This window comes from Micrasema longulum, unplaced genomic scaffold (genome assembly GCF_059751315.1).
Source record: "Micrasema longulum isolate JH-2025_06_02 unplaced genomic scaffold, ASM5975131v1 h1tg001492l, whole genome shotgun sequence".
Taxonomy (NCBI): Eukaryota; Metazoa; Arthropoda; class Insecta; order Trichoptera; family Brachycentridae; genus Micrasema; species Micrasema longulum.
The window spans coordinates 582,532-604,656 of NW_028278676.1; the positions used below are offsets into that span (position 1 = coordinate 582,532).

The 22,125-nt window shown below is 32.2% G+C and overlaps 3 protein-coding genes and 1 long non-coding RNA gene across 4 annotated transcripts; 3 read left to right on the plus strand and 1 right to left on the minus strand.

Annotated features, from left to right (window-relative positions):
* Positions 1–830: 830 nt before the first annotated feature.
* On the plus strand, positions 831–4,047 carry LOC148275200 (uncharacterized). Its single transcript, XM_088236048.1, has 2 exons — positions 831–1,177; positions 3,510–4,047. The coding sequence occupies exons 1-2, from the start codon at positions 1,024–1,026 to the stop codon at positions 3,926–3,928; spliced, it is 573 nt and encodes a 190-aa protein (XP_088092174.1). The 5' UTR covers positions 831–1,023; the 3' UTR covers positions 3,929–4,047.
* A 1,450-nt stretch (positions 4,048–5,497) lies between these two features.
* On the plus strand, positions 5,498–11,939 carry Dus2 (Dihydrouridine synthase 2). Its single transcript, XM_088236052.1, has 6 exons — positions 5,498–5,982; positions 6,065–6,203; positions 7,165–7,497; positions 9,680–9,967; positions 10,464–10,617; positions 11,068–11,939. Exons 1-6 carry the CDS (start codon positions 5,805–5,807, stop codon positions 11,344–11,346), a joined length of 1,371 nt encoding a protein of 456 aa, XP_088092178.1. The 5' UTR covers positions 5,498–5,804; the 3' UTR covers positions 11,347–11,939.
* LOC148275202 (uncharacterized) lies at positions 11,337–11,990 on the minus strand. Its single transcript, XR_015824092.1, has 2 exons — positions 11,897–11,990; positions 11,337–11,673 (listed from the first exon to the last, which is right to left on the minus strand). It is a non-coding gene; the product is annotated as an uncharacterized LOC148275202 (long non-coding RNA).
* Positions 11,991–12,064: 74 nt separating this feature from the next.
* On the plus strand, positions 12,065–21,539 carry LOC148275203 (uncharacterized). Its single transcript, XM_088236053.1, has 6 exons — positions 12,065–12,326; positions 12,427–12,697; positions 17,346–17,629; positions 18,597–18,753; positions 19,597–19,830; positions 21,319–21,539. The coding sequence occupies exons 1-6, from the start codon at positions 12,186–12,188 to the stop codon at positions 21,384–21,386; spliced, it is 1,155 nt and encodes a 384-aa protein (XP_088092179.1). The 5' UTR covers positions 12,065–12,185; the 3' UTR covers positions 21,387–21,539.
* Positions 21,540–22,125: the final 586 nt, after the last annotated feature.

Here is a 22,125-nt window from a genome sequence, read left to right on the forward strand (position 1 = left end):
TACTTTTCTCGTAGTCCTGTGTTGAAGTATTTCTAATTTATTCAGATGTGGATGTTATATACAGAATCGTTATTTTTACACCAGCCGGTTTTTATAATTACCTACAAAAGGTAAAATAATATGCCTAAACTCTCCTTCTCAATACGGCTCTTCATCTCTCCGCATTGTAAATTGAACGTAGTTATGCAGAAAGCAGCCAGCCATAGAAAAGTGACTCTGAGATAATAGCACCTTTGTGAAAATAGTGAATTAACAAATCTCCACAACATTTTTAATGTTTTTGACTTTAACAAATTATAAACAAGGAATATACTAGTTTTTTTTTAACATTACAAACAAGAATTGAATTATGTATTTGACCAGTTTTAATGATTTTTAAATTCGTTAAGATTTTCTAGTGTTGTGGGTGTTTTCTGCAAATTAAGAAATATCGTTTTTGTGATTGATACCATTTTCAGAAAGTGATTTGAACTTTTTGTATGAAAACGGTCTGTCTGTTTTTAGCTGAACATAGAATTGACCTTACTGCACCCGATACCATCAATATCTCATTTTTTTCCAAATTGTGGACTCGCTGCTTTCTGCATAACTACGTTCAATTGTAACATTTGAGTAAGTTGGTGTATAAATTATTTTCCTAAAATCTACAATCCTTAATTCACTGCCACGAGGCGATAGTAACTGAAAATAATAATTATAAAAATAAAATCAAAAGTACACTGGAGAGTCATCTTTTGGTGGAAAATGGTAACTTAATGGTTTTGTACAATAGAGACATCTGTACTTATCACTTATAGTTAGAATTGTTGCCAACATGAACTATATTTTTGACACACATACAATTTTACCGATCCGCCAAAACAAAAACAATGACGTTTAAATGTCAAATTTTGTATTCTCGTTTTTCCTTGCTTTTAATAGATCTGCACAATATTCCGCGATAATTTTAGAGCAAAGTCTTTATAAGTTAAAGTCCGCCTTGCCAATTCAACTGTTCGACTTATATCTAAAAATTCTGCAAGGATGTTAAAGGATACTCCTCAATTTACAATAGCTCACTTACTTTTATCTGGATCATCGATGGTGGCCTTAAAATACTCTCCTTCTGGAAGTACGGTGTCTTATGGAACCTTTGGAAATATTCTCCTTTATGGCTTAATTGGATTTATCCGTTATGGTAATTAATTTTAAGCTTATACTGAACATACATGTAATTTAATAACTGGTAAATTATAATTAAATGGCATTAGAAATTATGAATCCTTGTAACTTACATCATACAAAATCTTAAGGTAGTTTTTTTCTTCCTCTTTTGTTTTTGTGCTATTAATGGCGTGATGGTTAGTTAGCTTAATAAAATGTGTTCTTAATCCTATGTTTTACTTGTTTCTTTCAAATATGGGTGCATTGCTAAATTGACCTTTTTCCTTGCTTGATAAAACATATTTAGGTAGGTTTAAGCATATGTATTTTACCTGTACTCCTATAACCTCACTATTGTTGCTGTATGAACTGAAAAAATTACTATCAGGAATTATGAAATCAATCAGTATTCTTAAAAAAAAAAATATTCCATCATCCAGAATCTCAAATCCCAGCGTATTCGTGACTGTAGATGTTTAATTCTTAAAATATAATCAGTAATTTTAAATGTTTGTTTCAAAATGAATATTGATGCTTTGTTATGAGATCCCCTGAATTTATTCATTCGAAGCTCTACTATCTAATTTCGAAAGACACAAATTTTTGCATCTACAGGTGTAACAAAAATCTGTGCCTTCTGAAACTATAACATTAGGATGTAAATAGTTTCAGATTCAATTCAAGTGGTCTTATAAGACATTGTCTATCAGATAATTTTAATATATAATAATTAAAGTTGTGTTTATAAAGTTGTCTATGAAAGCAGTACTCACACCATATTCCACGTTTAGCTAACAAAGGTAGCATAAGAGTAGAAGCATCCTTATAGTTTTAGTATCATATACAGCTGAATTTAATGCATAATGAGAATATTTCGATATATTTGATAATCTAACTTTATAGCTAATCCAAATGGGTATTAATCCAGCTTCTTAGGACCAATATGTTTGAATGATTCCAGTAATGTGAGTACAAATATAATAAAATTATCATTTTTCAACAACTACTTTAGTTGATTTTTTTATTCTAAGTAACTTCCTCTCCATGTTTACCTGTACAAACATAAAAAAAAAACATTACAGTTAAATTAATCTTCTTGGATCCTGGATTTGCATGTTTAGGCCTACCTACGCAGTGGTACATTTAAAATTAACTATTTTAAAATTGAAGGTAAGTAGGAAAAATATGCACCCAAATTTCACTACAAAAAAAAAATACTAAGCCTTATTTAAAAAAATATATTTTCTATTTTATATATTAGTATCTTAGCATGATAATCTACTGACGTATAATAAATAGGCATGTTACTTCTATACTATTTAGATATAAAAAATACTGCGCTGCCTTCAACAATTTTAATAAAAGAGAGGGTAATTATTGATACACCTCGAACATTTATATAAAAAATAGATGTACATGTATATTTATTTATGTGTAACTCATTACAGTAGACGATACATAATGCTAGCTGGCAGCTGTTATTGTTATAATTTATAAAATGTAGTTAAAAATATAACTAATCCACACATAATGACGTTATTCTTCGTAGCGTCACGTCTGATCATGACGAAAGTCTGTTGGAGACTTCGAGCTGGTAAGGTGTCAATTTAATTATACGTCATTGTTTTTTGTGATATATGTTATCATTTCACCAATTATATTTTGTTTTTGTTTTATTAGATTTCTTTATAACTTGAATGTATTTCAACATTCAACACCACCATTAAAATACACACTTTTATTATCTGGTATTTACTTTTGCCCAAAACTATTACTATTTTTACTAACTAGAAGATTCAACAATATTTTAAATAAGTAATAAAATAAAATTTTAAATACATCATTTAACTGCACCTACATTTTTTTCAATAAATAAATGTGATTGAAAGAGACGCTATTTATTTCTCTAATTATAGTGAAAATTTGGAACATATATGTTTTAATATGGTAACTATCCACAAATCATTCAATATAGAAATTGCTTCACCTGTATCTGTTTTTTTTTTGTTTCTGTACATATTATGTTTTAAGCAATATACTATTAAATGTTTTTATTACATCTATAAAGAGACGACAAGTTATTTAGGTCTTAATTTTACATTTATATATCAAGCTTAAATTATATATTTTTTTTAATAAATACATATTATATTTAAAGTGCTAAATGTAAACAAAACGAAGTGGATCTTAGTTTTATATATAACTATTGTATCTATTTATTTTTTTAAATCACTGAAAGTCCTCATTTGTCAGCACTGTCTCAAAACATTTTAGACATGTAATTTTTCTTAGTGTGATTCCAATTTGTTTTTTTTTTATTATCGTTTGGTATTTTTTTAATTTACAATTATTTTAATGATTTTCAGCTCTTCCAGACTTGCACAATAGTGCACGCATGAGTAGATTTCTCGCCGTCACTCACACTCTCACAAGAAACCTGGCTCTTCCATGTCTTGTCACCTATTTATACTTAGTGGCAGGTTACTCACCAGAACTCGCATACGCTCACATAGTATCAGGAGCTGTTCCTGTTCTCCTTTACTTGCTCAACCGTGGTGTGACACCGTTAACTGATTTTATTCTTGCGGGGAATATTGTATCCCTAGCTTATATTTCTTATGTATTTGGTAATGTTTGGGGAATGGGGCTGGCAGTTTGTCAAATTGTTAATCATTTTTTCCTTAATCAACTGAAAGATAATTTTACAGCACCTGTAGATTGTTTGTTTGTAGTTGGAATGTGCTTCTTTAACATTTTTGCTGTCAAAACGCTTAAAAATTACTGAAATTGCTCAATTATTTTGACTGTGTTATGTATGTGGATATTTTATCATGTTTCGTATTTTATATAAATATTTTATAATGTTTTGTACTTTTTATAATAAATTATGTATTTTCAAAATAATTTATTTTTGTTTTATTTATCGACCCAATAAGATATTTCAAATTACCAAATAGAAAAGCACATAAATTAAAAGTAATCAAAACGCAGATCAGAAAAGGATAATCATTCGACGCATAGGTTTGAACAAAAGAGTCCTTTACAAGAAATGCAAATCTATTTTGACTAGATCAAACTTTGAATAGTGTATTCTGCCTACTAGGTTCGACAAAATCGAGCAACAGAAAACTGACTTTTCAAGATGTGATTACCTCGGGCTCGATTCCCGACATGGTTGACATGAAATATTTATTTACAAAGGTATTTTTACGCTAGAAAATTTCATAGTCCCTGGACTGGCACCCGAAGCGTAAGACTGATCACCGGTACGTAACAAAAAATAAACAAGATACACTGCGATATGCACCATTAGGTGCGGAAAGGGAATGATGATGACGAAAAGATCAGGAATTTTTAATCACATTTTTTTTTTATCTAACCCAATCACAAAATGATAACCGCGATAGAGTGGGATTGCGCATTACTTCCACGGATATATTAGCTTTACTGGGACATTTTTGTTCTTCATTTGTATTACTCGAAGCATATTACCCATGTATGTTGTCTTGAAGTGATTCAAGTTACTTTTTTTTTATTTACCCATTGCTGGCTCAACTCTAATTAAACTGAAAGCAGTTGGACCTGCCAAAAGATCTTCTTAAATAGCAATAAAACCCTCGTTTTATTTTGCATATTATCTAAAATACAGAATTGATCGTAAAAATACGGGGCATCGTGTTTTGTGCTTTTTTTTCGCATCACAACAGGCCAGTAGGACCAATTACCTCCGAGAACACCCTGGCTTGAAAAGAATCACATTTATTTTCTTTGTGTTCTCATCGGGAATCGAACCCAGAACCCTCTGTTCATGCGTCATGTGTGATCCCGCACTTTTCTTTTCGCAGTCAAAATGATAACTGTAAAACTGGACGTTCTGTAAAATACAGGACATTTGGTCACCTTACCCTGTTTCGCAATAAGGGTAGGCAGAGAGGATAAAATGCCATATCACTCCGTCTTTACATACAGATCTCGCTTCCTCTACATTTATACATCTCATGCACACGCGCTGATTATTCCTACTTTTGAAATGTTCATCTTCAAGTATTTATTGAATGGGATCATGCCATGCCTGTCTCGGTTTTTCTCTATTTCTGCATCCATCAACATTCGCGTCGTAAATATTTTTAGCCGTACATGTCCAAACCAACGCTGAGCTCATTTCTTGATTTTGTCGAAAATGCTTGGTTGTTGCACATCAAAACAACCTCATGTTAGAATGTTAATGTGTTTAGAACTAAAAATCGAAATTCAAATTAGACAATTTCAGTAACATTCATCCCAAAATATTGTGGGTAAAAAAATTTAGTTAACAGAGTTATCTTCAACTGTCTATGAAGAAAAACCGTTATTTGTGTAAGAAAATGAGTATATTTGCATGAACATTTAAAGTATCTTCGTCGGTTATCTATAATATTGAACATGTTAAAAAAAATAATTGTATGCATATTCTGCTATTCATACAGAAAATTAATTTTACTTAGTAGATAAAATTGAAGATAAATGTTTACTTCCCATTGTAATCGGGGCCCAGCTCCTTGTTGATTTTGACATTGACATTTGTTTGACAGTGAGCACGCGCGTGAGTATAATTAGTGCGCGCGTGTTTTTATTTTGACGTGCCTACTAAGAAATGTAATGTAATTTTACAAAGTGTTAAAATGAGTGTCCAAAAAGCAAAACCTTTATTGAATTATGCGGGAAAAGTTATTTTAGCACCTATGGTTCGGGTTGGAACCCTTCCCATGAGGCTTCTAGCTCTGAAGTATGGAGCCGATATTGTGTATTCAGAGGAGTTGATAGATTGGAAGTTTTTAAGATCCATAAGAAGAGTAAACGGTAAATAAAATACTTTGTTCCCCATAAATTTGACTGATCTTTATTACGTACATATCTGAATTTCTACATTTTATGCTCTTAGATATCCTCGGCACCGTGGACTTCATTGATCAAACCGATGGTACTATTATATTTAGAACTTGCTCAAAAGAGAGTGATAAAGTCGTTCTTCAAATAGGAACTTGTGACCCTGACAGAGCCCTTAAAGTGGCTAAACTTGTGTGAGTTATACTTTTATTTCTCTAAGTGTTTTATCAGTACCTTCATATTTATTTACTTGTGCTGTGTAAATTTTGGCATGTAATTTTGTAATCGTTTGAATTCCATCCTTTCATCCTTTCTGAACTCATTCAGGTGAGAATATTTCTAGATACAAGGTATTACATAAATAATTGCTTTATAATCTTTACTTAAAAGTTTGAGCGGATTAACCTAACTTTTATAATATCAGATACAAATTACAACAGGGATTGAGAACATTTTAGAGAAGGGAATATGGAAGTCTAGGCATTTACAGGCCCAGAGCTTATGACCTGTCATCGGCTGGTTTAAGTGGCCACTTTACACACTGTGTAACATTCACCATTCGATTCTCTAAAATATTCTGCATCCCTGTTATAATTTGTTCATCTTAATTACTCCCTTAAGGGTGAAATCCAGTTTACAAACATTTGGACAAACTCAAAATAATATGTACTGTGAAAATGAACTTTTGTGAACATATCTGTATCTCAGAGGCAGACGGATGCAAATCCAAACATCAAATATTCAAAACAAGCCCAAATAATCTACTTTCTTTAAGTCATTTCTAATAATTTATAGCATTAATTTGTATTTTCAGTATCTTAATACATTGGTTCTTTCATTAAAAGGTTTAAATTTCTTCAAAATCAATGGACATGATCATAAACTGGATACGAAAATCGAAATGTCATTTCACTAAATTCTGGATTTGCATCCGTCTGCCTCTGAGGTACAGATACTAATTCGACCTCAGTTACTAATTAATCCTTATGCAATTGAAAATAATGATGAGAAACTTTGATGAAAAGAATCTGAATAAACATGTTTTTACTATTTCTTTTATAAATGCTTCACCAATATTAATTAGTATTTTTAATGAAATTATTTACAGAAAAAATGGCTAAAATAACTTAATCAATTTCGGTAAATTATTTTTAGAGAGAATGATGTTGCAGCCATTGACATTAATATGGGTTGCCCTAAAGAGTTTTCCATCAAGGGAGGTATGGGTGTTGCTCTGTTGGCCGATCCAGAGAAATCAAAAGCCATCCTAAAAAATCTTGTTGACAATTTATCCATCCCAGTTTCCTGTAAAATAAGGATATCGCCAACGGCAGAAGAAACTTTAGAACTTGTAAAGAAACTAGTTTCAACAGGGATATCAACTATTGCTATTCATGGCCGAACTAAAGATGAACGACCTCAACACATGGTTCATACTGACATCATTAAATATGTTGCATCTAAAATAGACATTCCAGTTATTGCAAAGTAAGTTTATGGACTTTATTTATTTTAATTATCTTGTAACATGCATAGCAACCGTTTTAATTAAGATTGTGCAAACATCGAACCTGGTTGTGGTCCCGTGGTAGTATTGTGGACTCACGGGTCAAAGGTCCGAGGTTCCAATCCCACTCTACCGTAACTCGATTTCCATTTTTCCAGCACAAGTTATTTACGTCTTCTAGGAAATGGTCTGAAAATATTTGAGTTAATAATAAGAACTCAAGTATTTCTCTTCTTTAAATAAAAAAAATAATCAAAATTTAAATTCCTGCAATTCTGGCCCTTCTTTCTACTCGTGCAACTCAATTTCTTTCATACACAATTTTGTGTGAAGTCATTGTGTATGTACATATATTATTGCATGTAAGTATATTATTATTGAAATAAAATACAACTTTTAAAAAAATCAATGTTTCAAAGGCGTTTGCAAATTATTATTTTTTACTTCTAGCCCACCATTGAATAATATTTACGTACAACCTCACCCAAAAAATGTATATAGTTCTCAATTTAAAACTTAAAATTATCCTGCAATTTTTAATGCAATAAGTAAAATATTTGGCCACTTAATATTTTAAAATTCTCCAATGACCGGGTTCCGCTGTGACTGATATGATATTGATGGGAGACTAAACAAATTCATATGTTTATCATGATTTAAAAGTTATTTTTAATGTTTTTAACTGTTCTTATATTGTAATATTTATTCCTATGAATTGTATAAATGGACAATGTCCGTAAATAAATAAATAAAAGTGGCAAAAACTAAAAATATCATTTTTAACACATTGTAGTCGGGCGCTTCGAACAATAGACTCTAGCCTATAGCGGGTGTTTTTCGCGATTAGCGCAAAAATATATCGCTTTCTTAAAATTGACACAATTTCTAAACCAAATAATATTTTCGATCGAAATTTTCAAAGAAATCATATTTGACATTTGATCATCAAAAATAAATAAATTTAGGTAAAAAGTGGTCAATAATTGGTTTTACTTTGCATAATCGGTCGGAACTATCTATGATTTCTTCATTGTTAGAAAAATGCCACGCTTTCCATATCTGCCGAAACCGGTCTCTGGACATCGTTTTAGCAAAATAAGGAGTTTCGGTTGTTGGTTCAGTAGACCAGTACTCGTCCCTTATATCCTTTCGAACTTGTCCCATCAAAATAATCAGCCCCAAAAACTTTTTCATTTCTTTCAAAGTAATATTTTTCCACTTTCCCGATTTTTTATATAATTTGTAATTATGTGAGTTTTGGTGGTAATATCTATTAGATTCGTTTATAAAATATTCAAACAAATCATCACCGATAAATAACTCTATCGCATCACTTACAGTTTGAGGACAATGGACATTTGAATTCAAACCGCGGCGGCCTAAAAACGATTCCAGAACTGGAGGATTATCAAACGATGACCACTCGTCCACATCCTCATCTGAGCTCGTCTCCGAATCAGAATCACTTTCAATGGTGCGACGGTGAAACGTTCTAGGTCTTGGTATTTGTTCATCATCACTCGGTTCTTTGTCTGACAACTCTTCAATGTCATCATTCCATGAACAATTAGATAAATTGTCGGCATACACTTCATCGTCACTATCATTGGCTTGTAAAGACATTTTTGTAGGGGTAACGTCCTATACAATGCTAATATATTCAAATAAGAAAATACCAAACAGTAAACAAAACAGTGCGAGCGGTATGAAAAATAGTCCAATACGTGAAATGACTCAAACTAAACTGGAGATTGAGATCGCATAAAACTCTAGATTTCTGGCGACGCCTTTACAAGTGGCACACTAGCCAATCCGGACAAGGCATCTCAAATAACGTCGACAGACTGTCGCCTAGCACCCCAGGTAGCAAATCACCCTTCAAGGCGTTTTATTTCACGCTGATAACAAACCCGTTTAATGCCGTTTCCCGCCAACAACCGACAGTCGACAAAAACGGCATTTGCCGTGTCCCGCGGTTGACCGACAGTCCGCGAAAAACGGCAAATGCCGTGTCCCGACGACAATGTGTTAACTGACTACCTATATACATATTTGATATTCATTACCACAAATAAATCTCAGAAAACTCAATATATTTTTTAAAATTATATAATTTATCCTATTACATATGGAGGTAGATGTGTATTTTTTTAATTTTTTCAGTGGGGGTTCAAAAGAAATAGAAAAACATAGTGACATCTCGAAGTTTAAAGAAGCTTGTGGATGTTCAAGTGTAATGATTGCAAGAGCTGCGGAATGGAATTGTTCAATCTACCGTAAAGAAGGATTGCTTCCCTTGGATGATGTCATTGAAGAATATCTTAAGCTAGCTATTGAGTATGATAATGCACCCTCGAATACCAAATATTGCGTTCAAAATATGTTACGTGAATTGCAAGAAACACCACGAGGAAAAAAGTTTTTGGATTGCCAAACTATGGAACAAATTTGGTAGGTACATTGGCTAAACCATTTTAGTTCTATAGTGTATTTCGTAGAGAAAAATAACAAATTAAGGTTAGTGTTTTTTCAGTCAAGGTTTTGTCTCAATATTTTACACAATATTTGATAATATTTCGGCAACTCAATCTCATCCATTTTCCACCGTGGTTTTGTTTTTGAAAAAAAAGATGACTATAATAAATATGATGTAATGACTTATATTTACATATAAGTTACTAATTAAAAATACTTGGTACACTTCCACTTATTTTTTTGACCAATTAGCGCTTTCACCCTCTAATGGGTCTTCAGACTGAGCATGACCAGCGATTGATTGAAAACATAAGTGGAAGTGTACCAAGTACTTTTAATTAGTCAATCAAATGTAAATATAAGTTATTACATCATTACAATGGAATTCCATCAAGAATTGTCAATAAATAATTTTAATAAAATATAGTAAAAATATTTAATTGAAGTATTATATATCGCTGTTTTCTTTTAGCTCTATATGGGACCTCGGAGAACATTGCAAAGCTGTCCAAGCAGATTATCAAGCTAAAGGCATTCAAGGAAGATGGCAAATATGTCCAGAAATATTAGGTCCTCCAAACAAAAAGATGAAACTAAATCATTTAGACGGAGTTATTCAAATGAAGGTATTTTTCCATAATGATACAGCTTCAAAACAGTTAATTTTCATGTTAATAAAATAATGAGATGTATAGGGATTTATTGAAGGTTAATTGGGTCTCCATTAAATAAATCAACTATGTTGTTGATTTAAAATAAAGGTGATTTTTTACAATAACTGTAATTTGATGTTGATTGGTGGTACTTATATATTTATTGTTTTAGGACTAATTTATATGATTAGGATTTTTATTCCCAATCATTATTGCATGTATAATATAGAATAATATTATATGTAACCAGTTTTGGAACATTGTTTCAAATTATTTGGAAATAATTATTGAAACCTTGACCATAGCTCTTCTGAAGTAATTTTAACAATTTCATAAAATAAAATAACAACATACGTATATATATATATATATACTATGTATATTAAACAGTTTGTAATTATAACTTTTATAAAATGTTTTCAGATCTGTTTCCTACGTTCAAATTATCCCAAACACACAGACCTGCCAAAAACAATACTCCACGGATGGGCCGGTCATAGAGGATTCAAATTGCCTTCATACATCACTGAAGGAGATGAAAAGCTCTTCAGGACTATAATGACATTTGAAGGGAAAAAATATGCATCAACATTTTGGGAAAAGAATAAAAAATATGCCGAACAGGGTGCAGCCATGGTTTGCCTTTGCTCTTTGGGAATTGTTAGTGAAGAATCATTAAAGAAAAAAGGATGCTTGTTATAACAGTAATATATTTCATAGAAATTATAAAATAAATAATAAATGCATCTACAGTATCTTTTATTCACTCTACGCTGGTGATTTGATTCTTCATTTCATTCATTCTCTTCTGTAACTCTTCGTCCAGCAGGGTGAGCATTTCCTTAGCAGATGTAAATTTATCTAAGGAATCTACAAGTTTTTCGTGGTAAACCAGAAAGTTATTAGAATCGGCCCACTGTTGGTCATTTGCAGAGTCAATAATTTTGGATGGAGATACTCGAAATGTTGGATGTTGAAGGTCTTCTAATATTTGGTTTGATGTCAACTTATTTGGCTTGTCATATTTATCTGAAAGAGTTTCCATGTTATTAATAACTTTAAAACAATGTCACATCAAATGCTATACCGCACGACACAATTTCATATTACAGACAACTTGACATTTCGGTGTCTAATAATGGACGTCAATTGAAAAGTTCGATAAACGAGAATAGTTCAGCATACGAGATGACATATTAATTCAAATCTCAGTACAAGTGAAATTCATTCTGGTAAAAATAATAAACGTAACCCATTTTTTCGTTCCACTCAGAGATAATGTAGAACTAGGAACTAGTACCACAGATTACAGATATCTTACTAGTACTAGTGTTCCACTCTGCACCACAGACTAAAGTTACTAAAGATATATTTATCTCTGCACTATCTTTTGTATACTAAAAGATCTATAATTTTGTCTATACAATTTCTGTTATGAATGGAACGCAATAAGTATAATCTGTGGAACATAATCTCTGAATGGAACTGTCAGGTGTCAGGACGGTTATAAATTATAAAAATATTTCTCATGTGTCAATAAAATGTCGGAAATAGAGTCAAATTTGCAAAAAGGTTTCGACTTGTCGAAAATTTGTCGAGTGTGTTGTTCATCCAAAGGTGTTATGGTCTCAATTTTCAGAGTCCACATATCTAGAAAAATAATGGCACTCGCATCAGTTCAGGTAGAAAGTTACAACGTCGTGACCCACTATTTAATATTTTCATAAAAAATAATTGGCCATTTAGATTATTTATTTTATTTTCTAATATAACTGTTTTAAGGTTTGGGAAACGGATGGCTTGCCTAGCCAAATATGCAACGAATGCATAATTAAGCTGGACATATCCTTCCAATTTAAAAAGCAATGCGAAAAATCTGACGAAACTTTAAGGCAATACAAGGCCATGCTAGATGCTTCTAAAGTTGTAGTCAGGAAAAAGATTAGAAAGAAAACATATTTTGATATAACAACAGCGACTCCAGCAGAACTTTTGGAACATATCGAATGCACCCCGGACATTAGTGGACAAACTGTCACTCGAAATACAAATGGTAATCAGTTTTAAATGACCCTTACCCTTACAAGATAAGTGGCAGAAATGCACCGTATAAAATATATCCTTATAAAATCATCTGGGAGTTCAGCATTGCGCTGTATGGCTATGTAATGAAATAAAGTTTTTTTTAAATAATAGGTAGTTTCCCACTCCCTAGGTGGAAATTATACTTCCAATAATAATTTTGAAGAATAATATTTATGCCACAGTAAATATTATGAAAATGGGCTTTTAAAATATGCCACAATAAATTTCCGTTCATCATAATATATATGTAATATATTTACAACCGGAGATAATTTTCAAAACATCAAAATTAAAAAAGATTCCCATGAATACCAAAACAATGAGGAAGTTCGGTGGTTTTTATTTATTTTTTTAATGAGGAACTTCAGCCCTACGGGAAATTGGATCCAAAAAATGTTTTCTTACGCGGGGTAAAAATTAGAGCATTAAGTTGTACTGCAAAGTTTCTTGAAAATGTACAGAAAAAATAATAATAAATATTTTGATAAATACGCACTACTTTAAATGACGTCACTGGTTCATGTGAATCAACCTATGATCTAAGAGCTATGGAAGATTTCCGGTCTGCTTGTCGCTTCTGGACCAATAGGAAGAACTGAATGAGAATAAGCGGAAATGAACCTCTGACGTCACACGCGGAGTTGTTTCAGAAATACAAAACTTTAAAAAATCGTAGCGCCGATAATACGATATGTAAAAATTAAAAAAAAAAAATTTTGACTTAGTTTAACAGTCTATTAACAAATAAAAAAATTGAAAAAAACCACTGAACTTCCTCATTGTTCATAGACTATTAAACTAAGCCAAATTTAAAAAATATGTATTTTTATATATTGTATTATCAGCATTGTGATTTTTTTAAGTTTTGTAATTTTGAAATTACTCTACACATGACTTCACAAGCTCTCGTCAGAGTTCTCCTGATTGGTGAGTAGCTAACCGGAAACAAATCTATCAGAACACTCTAGCATTGGTTTATTCGGAAGAACTTGTGACATATAAAAAAAAAAATATGTGTTTTTGAGAAACTTTGCGAAACAATTAAATACTCGAACTTTTACGGAGTGTAAACATTAGGGTGTCCCAGACTATAAGGGCAAATTTTTTTTTTACAGATTGAGACACGCATACCCTTTTATTTTGTTCCATTTGACCTTAATAACTGAAATAATAAATATTATTGAAATCGGATAGCGATAACCCGTGCCGACTTGATGTCAAACTTTGAATATAAAAGTTTGTATGGAAACCATAGGGGAATATTTTAACTTAATATTTATTTTGTAAATAAAACAATAGTACTTTGATTATTGTATCATATTTATTATGTATTATACATATTAATTATTTAAAGGACCTTATTGATTAAATTTTCTTTTTAAGGTTTGTTTTTTACAGTCAGGATATACTTTTCTATGTTCTTGTACGCAACGTAATAAATATTGTTTTTGTTCCTCGTTCACTGTGATTAAGCCATGAAAGTCGTGCATCAACTTAACAGCTCTTTCAGCCGTAACTGCTTTCAGTGACTGCACCTTCATTTTAGCGTGTTGAAACGAAGCATTAGCAGGCCACGAACTAGGACACTCCATGAGAAAACTGTCATCAATTTTGAGCCGCCTGAAAAAGGATTTGCTGTTCATGGAAACAAAGTCATCGGTGTTTTTTTTCAAAAAGAGGCCCGCTAAGTTCTTCTCTCGATAGAATGTAGCGTTTATTGTGGACCGATGGATTTTCTTTGGCCAAATTAGCAACTATTTTTACCTTACTTTCTTGGTTAATATCATCGTCAAATAGAGACAAGATAGACACTTCGTCTGCTAAATACCACAAATGCTGGCAAAACTTCTGTATAGCCGCTTTTGATATAGTTTAGTCGACCATTTCGTATGCCTTCACAGCCTTCAAAAAGCACAAGTCCTGGTAGGGCGCTTTTACCGCTAAAGTGCATTGCAGCCAAGGCTTGACATAGGATGTCGCGATAAACAGGCAGACGTCTAATAGAGCTGTTTTGTTCTTATTTGACATTTTGAATTGAGAGCTAAACAACGATATTTTTAATGAATAAATAGCTCTCGCCATCCATCTTGCTTGGTGCATGGCGCCTGGAGGCCGAATTTTAAATTCATTAACTTTATCTCCACCAAGAAATATTATGCAGAGCTCTATTAACTCTCGATAGTCATCTCTTACAATTTATTTTTTTTATTTTTTTATTATTTATTTTATTTAGTTCTATGATTAACATAGTCTAATATATATTTACAACACAATATTTACATCTATACTTATTCTAACATTATTTATCACTATTATACACTTAATATCCTAATTTATAATATTAACTGTTTCATATGTATATTTTCATTAATTATATTCACTATTTACACTATATACTACCTAATATTTTTCACATATATACTTTTTACATTTAATTTTAAATATATTTACATTAATTTCATTTTTTATACTTTCTGGCATTTCCGTGTTTTGAATACTAATATTTTTTTATTTTTTAATGATTATATTTCGGTCAATGGTTTCAAACGCTCTTTTAAAATCTAAAAACACTGCAACTACATATTTATTTTTATCGATGTTCTCTTTCCAGTCATCTATAACAATATTAAGGGCCATTTCACATGAATTTTTAAACCTAAATCAATTGAGTCAATTCAGTTCTGTAATACTCTAAAAGTTCATCAATTTTAGAATCGTTCAGACGTAATAGCGTTTCTCTGTGGCTTTGTATCTTCTCTACATTGATGTTTTTCCAGTTTGATCAAAAATTTTTGAATAAAGGGATATCGGGACTTGTAGTGACTTGGCTGATTTTGGCCTCGAACACAGCTTTTAGTACCAATTCATAGATGTGATGGCGGCAAGCAAAAATCAACATTTCTCTGTTCAATTTCTGTTCGAGAAGCACACATGCACCATTAATTCGGCCTGTGTTAGAAGCAGTAGTATCACAACAGAGGATCTGTGCTTTATCTTCAAGATTCCAGTCAACAATAGCATTCCAAACTGCTTGTGCCTGTTCGCTTCCCGATGAGTTTTCTAATTTTGGCACAGTAATAAGTTGTTCTTTATTATCGTATGAAATAATGATTGGTAGACGTTCCTCTTTAGATTTGTGTACATCTAAAGCCAGCAACAGTTTTCCATCCCATCAGTTACAGTATCTGGTACATCGTTTTGAAAATTAAGTTTTATAGCTTCTGCGCGCTGTTTTCGCTTTTCTGTACGAATTCTTTGGATGGAGGACTTGCTTATAGGAAATTCGTCAGTGTTGTGGCCAAGTGCTTCAATAGTTGCTTCAATAATAAAGACAGAATCTCTCGTACTTAACTGACACCTGTCTAATGCCGCCACCAGTTTCGGAGTAACGAAATTTTTCTTCACAGAAGTTTTAATAGTATCGGGCTGTTTCCTCTCAATTGGAATGGACAAATCTTCTTGTAAGTCCGTTACTTCAGAATCAGAAGATGAAGTTTCTTGTAATGGCTCATGAGAAGACGTAGAGGGTGTTATGGATGCCAAATAAGTGGCCAGCCGCTTTTGCTCCTGGATATTTCTAAGACTCACCTTTTCCTCCTTTTCTGTCAATTTTTCGTTCACTCCAGCTAAATGACTAAACGACCTGGGTCGTCCTGGCTCTCTCTGCTTTTGTAAGAAAATCTTATCTTCATTTATATTTATTAATTGAAGCGCATCGGCATGTGCAATATCAAACAAATTTTTTGTATTTGTAAAAAACTCTTGTCGACGCTGCTCAAACACATCTTGAGTTTTGTTTGCATCTTTTTGCAAATTTCTCCAATCTTGGTATAAGGCTACAAGTTTCTAAACACAGTTAGGTAAATATTTAGTCGGTATACGTGCCTTTTCCCAATAAATAATGCACTCACGAATAGTAAGATTTGCACTTTCATTGACGCTTAAATTGACTTTGCGAATATTATAAAATAAAACCGCCAGCACTTGTCCATTAGAGGGAAGTTTAGAACCTGTAATTTGATGTTTTATATCCCCAACCAAAAATATTTCCTTTTTAGAACTGCGTAACTCCACAGACATGTCGACACAACGAAAACAATGCGTTCACTAATAAAAACAAACACGATATAACAAGCACATTATCACTTAGTTCGCGCGCGCCGTACTATGTAAGTTCTGACAAGTTCCGATGCAAGTCGGCACGGGTTGAATTCAATTTACGTGAAATTTTATTTATAAGTGTTTTGACATCATTCAAACAAAATTAGAGGGTATGCATTGAAAAAAAAAACTTTAATTTTTCTGGGACACCCTAGTAAACATGTTTTCTTACGTCCAATTTCCCGTGGTACTGATCTTCCTCATTGAAATTAATAAACACCAAAATGATCAGAAAAATCAAAATGGATACTTAATTGTTCATAGAATTTAATAATATTTTTTTAACACTCATCATTTTGGCATTCGTTATTTTCAACTTTAACTTTGCGCAAATGAAACTTTGTAAAGTTTGGGTCCCATAAATGGGCATTCATTTGCTTATTTCAAAATTATTTTATAATATTTTCATAATAATAAAGTGCACCTGACTAATATTAATAATAAGTTAACTACAGTTCCAGCTTCTGAGATAGCACTCGGAAACAGTATGTTGACGGATCTCTCTCACGCCGTGCCCTCTTCCCTCAAGAGCCCATCGGAGCTGATAGGCTACACGTACGAGGACATAGAATGTTTGGAGGATATGAAGCCAGACCCTGAAGGATACCAGTGCAAAACGTGCTTCAAAGTATTCTGCACGGCAACCAAACTCTCTAGACACACATATGTCCACTCGGGACAAAAACCTTTCCAATGTGATATTTGTAAAAAGGCTTTTTCACATAATAGTAATCTAAAGGTATTAAAAATTATTTATTTATCTCCGTGAACTATTGTAAGAACCTGTCCAAGATGCAAGCATATTAATATTTGTAGATGTTAACCTAAGCTAAAATAATATTCAACGATATTTTGAGTTAGTACAAATCTATATAGTCAGTACTGGATTTTACTTTCAAAGAATCTCACTTGCATCAATAAGCGTGACATTTTTTTTTCTTCTTCTGTTCTTTTTCATCTAACGAAACGGTGTTAACATAAGTTGTGTCCGATTTTTCTCAATGAAGCGAACAAGAGGAGACAGCAAAAAAAAATACAACAAATTCGTAATTAATGTATTCTCCATCATTATTTTAATTAACAAATAATTCATAGCATCTTCACCGTACACTGCACAAATACTGCGAGCAGCTTTCTTCCCTTGATTGAATGCGAACAGAAGGTTTTGGAAATCCTCAATCTCTTCTACTTGAGATTCCTCTTTGAAGGCTTGTTATTAAATACATTTACTGTAAAAGCAAAAACAATATCGTGTATAGCAGAAAATTTTATTTCAAATGACCAAAATGGTAAAATGAATTTTATTCCAACCTTTTACCATTTTGTTTTACTTTAGATGCTCATTTTTAAATTTGGGAAAAAGCGGACACAACTTATGTTAACACCTAATACAATTGAAAAATCATCATTGCACCGATAATATCTGTTGAGGTTCATTGACATTTAATCAGCTCTCACTGCATTTTTTTAAATCATATTTTTGGTCATTTTCTTAAGTTGCATAAACAATATAAATTTATTATTATATATCTTGATAATTAACAATTAATATTTAATTTATGGGCAAATTACATTGCAAGAATTATCAGCACAACGACAAAATATGGAATATTCTGTTCTAATTTAGACTAGTCTAGTTTTAAATTGAAAATAATTATTTTCAGACCACAAAAATATATTAATATGTGTAATCTATTTCCCTTTAGGCTCATATGAAGATGCACAGTGACGCCCGCCCCTATATATGCAATATTTGTCAAAAAGGGTGCAAGAGGGCCAAGGACTTAGATATGCACATGAGAACTCACACGGGAGAGAAACCACACGCTTGTAATGCCTGCGGGAGAGCCTTCTCATCATCCAGTAAGATTCACAGTTTTGCATTGATTTTACAATAAACAGTTGAAAGAATTAAATTGAAATGCGATTGAAGAAAATAACAGAATTTATTATTTTTGTAATATGTAATTGATTGTTTGTTATAATGTTTGTATTGTCACAGAATTGATGATGCATAGACTTAGACTTTCGTTAGTGTAAAGAAGGCTTTATCTGCCAATTCTTACTGCCCTCAGCTAAGGCAGCGCCGGAGCTAGTGCCCCGTCACCTACTGAAAAGGGACGGGAATATACACGTTTTGTAAATTAATATTTGTCGGCGTTTACCTACAATGCAAGAGGTCTCGGGTTCGATTCCTGACATGGTTGATGTGAAATATTTATTTAAAAGGGTGTTTTTACACTAGAATATTCATAGTCCCTAAACTGATACCTGAAGCGTACGACTGATCATCTTACCTTCATGTAACAAAAATGATCAAGGTACTCTGCGATTGGTGTAAAAGTGTCTGGTTCTTTGTGCCAAGTGAACCTATGGTAGGACCGGCTCTGAGCCAAGGTGATATTTCTGACGAATGATTCTGCAAGTACACTTTACAGTTAAAATTTAATATTCAATTTGCAAAATTCATTTGAAAAACGCTTGCAAAAACCATATTTTAATGTCACTGTCAGTCATTCTTTCGCCAACCCTCATTTTGGTGCACCTACGCAAATCTTCCAAATGCTTCTATTCATATTACCCACTCGTAACTATGTAAATAAATGGCATTGTAAAATGTCCTAAGCTCTAAAATAATTGTTAAATTTCTTTAATCTTTTCATAAAAATTGCATGGTTTATACAAAGCTATATATTATTTTTCTAGGTAATTTGATAGCACATAAACGAACCCACACAGGAGAAAAACCTTATGTCTGTTCCATATGCCAGAGAGCCTTTTGCCAATCAAATGAATTGTCAAAACATAAAAAGATTCACATTAAGGAGAAGCATGTCTGTGAAATATGTAATAAGACTTTTAATGGATCATCTGCACTTATAGTTCATGTCATGAATCATAATGAAGAAAGATCTAATGTCTGCACTATTTGTTTTAAAAGTAAGTATTTTTAAATATAATCACAGCAAATAATTATGTATACGAGTTGTCTGTTTTCAATATCTGCCATCTCTACGCACACTGATTTCGGGGATTTGTAAAAAAATTATATAGTCTACATAAATGTCGAATGAAAAAACTATATTTAAACTGTGTGGTTATTTATTGAAATTAAAAAACTTTGCTTTTTAACCACTTATTTTTTTTATTTTTTACTGACCAATTTCAAAGCTACACAAGCTTCCTCATCAAGGTATACTTTACCAATGAATATTTTTTATTTTGAACAGTGTTATTACTAATAAATATTAAATCTAAACACAGGGAGGTAAATAAGTCAAGTCTTTTTGTCATGTAGTGTTTTGTCTTCGTATAGGTAGGGTGCGTGATGAGGGAGGTTCGATCTTTATTTCTTTAGACAGGAGTAGACTATATGAAATATTGTTCATTTAATTATTGATAATTTTTTTGTTATTATTTATCACTTTTTTAATTTTAAAGTTGTCTAATTTTTAAGGTTGTGTAGCTTCGAAACCGGTCAGTAAAAAAATAAAAAATAATTAAAATTTTGTTAAAAAAAAGGAAATTTATTTTCAGTCAGTAAAGATAGCAAGTATAGTAGGAAACATACTAGACATTCATCCTCAAAACTTAGATTGCAGTATTATTGGTATGCAAGACGTTCCCTTGTAAATACTTCTACTACTACCATCACGCCATTTCCCATAGGGGTAGGCAGAGAGAATGGACCGCCACACACGTCTATCCTGGCATACATTCCTAGCTTCTTCCACATTCATACATCTTGCCCTTCGGTTCTGTCTGCTTTTGACATGACCAGACTTAAGATTTTGGTTTATCTGATCATGCCACGTCTTCCTTGGTCGTCCTCGTCTCACGTTGTTATGTTACCTTAAACAGTTCTTTATTTTGACATAAACAGAACTATTAAAAAATAATAGGATAAGATATTTGTCTATCTGTGTCCAGGCGGATAAAGAATATAGTTCTGTGCGCGAAATAGAACCAGAACCTTGGACGAGTGTTTTCGATTCGGTGGCCACTCAAAGATAAAAATCTTGAAAAAAAAAATTGAGCAGAAATACTCGTAAGTCCGCCTCATAGTGCAGTAGTTGGCGTCTTCACCTACCATTCTTGAGGTCCTGGGTTCAATTCCTGGTAGGGTAGCCGTGAAATATTAATTTTAAAGGTCGTTTAAACTCCAATATTTCATTGTTCCTGGACTGGCACCTGAAGCGTTGGGCTGATCATCTTACCTTCATGTAACAGCTGATTGAAATACACTGCATTGCCCTATGCGCCACTGAGTGCAGAAAGGGGAATGATGGTGATTATTTATGGAACTAAATCCATATTAAGTCAAGACTTACAAAATATTTTACATATCAACTATTGACTTTCTGAAAAAAAACGAACATAAATAATAAGACTTCTCAATATTTATAATATATGTATCTGTTATTTCAGGTTTTGAATCATCCGATTCGTTAACAATGCATTTAGAAAGACATGAAGTGGGGCAACTAGATTTTTGACTGGATGACAAGGTTAGTCATAACAACCATAGAACTTTAAAACATTTCTAATAAATACCACCGAAGTGCCTTCAAATCACATTATCAAGAATGCCACATATTAATGTACCAATATAAATATATGTAACGTATGAATATATTAATTTTATTTGAGTCTTGTTTATTTTTCCTGCTTTTTTTATATTGTTAGTAAACTTAGAGTAGTACTGCACATTTATTACTCTAAGTTAATATATTGTATCCCAAAACGTAATAAAATATCAGAAAATAGCATCTTCATTTTGCATTTTTTAAATTTACTTACTAATCAAAGATTCATTTTTCTAAAATTAGTTTCAACAAACATACTCATTTTAAAAATTTAAAGTACATACTTTTAAATACCATTTCGGTACCAACGAGTTTTCATGAAAGGATTAGGTCAATAAACTAACATACCAATAGAAAATTTAGTTGAAAAGATTTTAGTATAATGTTTTTATACAATGTACTACCTACATTAGAAAACACTGCCATTAAATTAATAAAGTATGTAACGCGCTAGGCTCAGACTCAAATACTTTCTCAATCCAAGAACCCATCCCGCTCATATAGGGTAAGGCGGCCATTGGCTTGGAACCCAATCTTCATCAGTTTTTAGGATCCCCGTTACCAAATATAATGAAGACTTATCGAACCTAATTTTTAAATGTCATTATCATTCCCTTTCCACACCTCATGGTGCATTGGCACACCAATC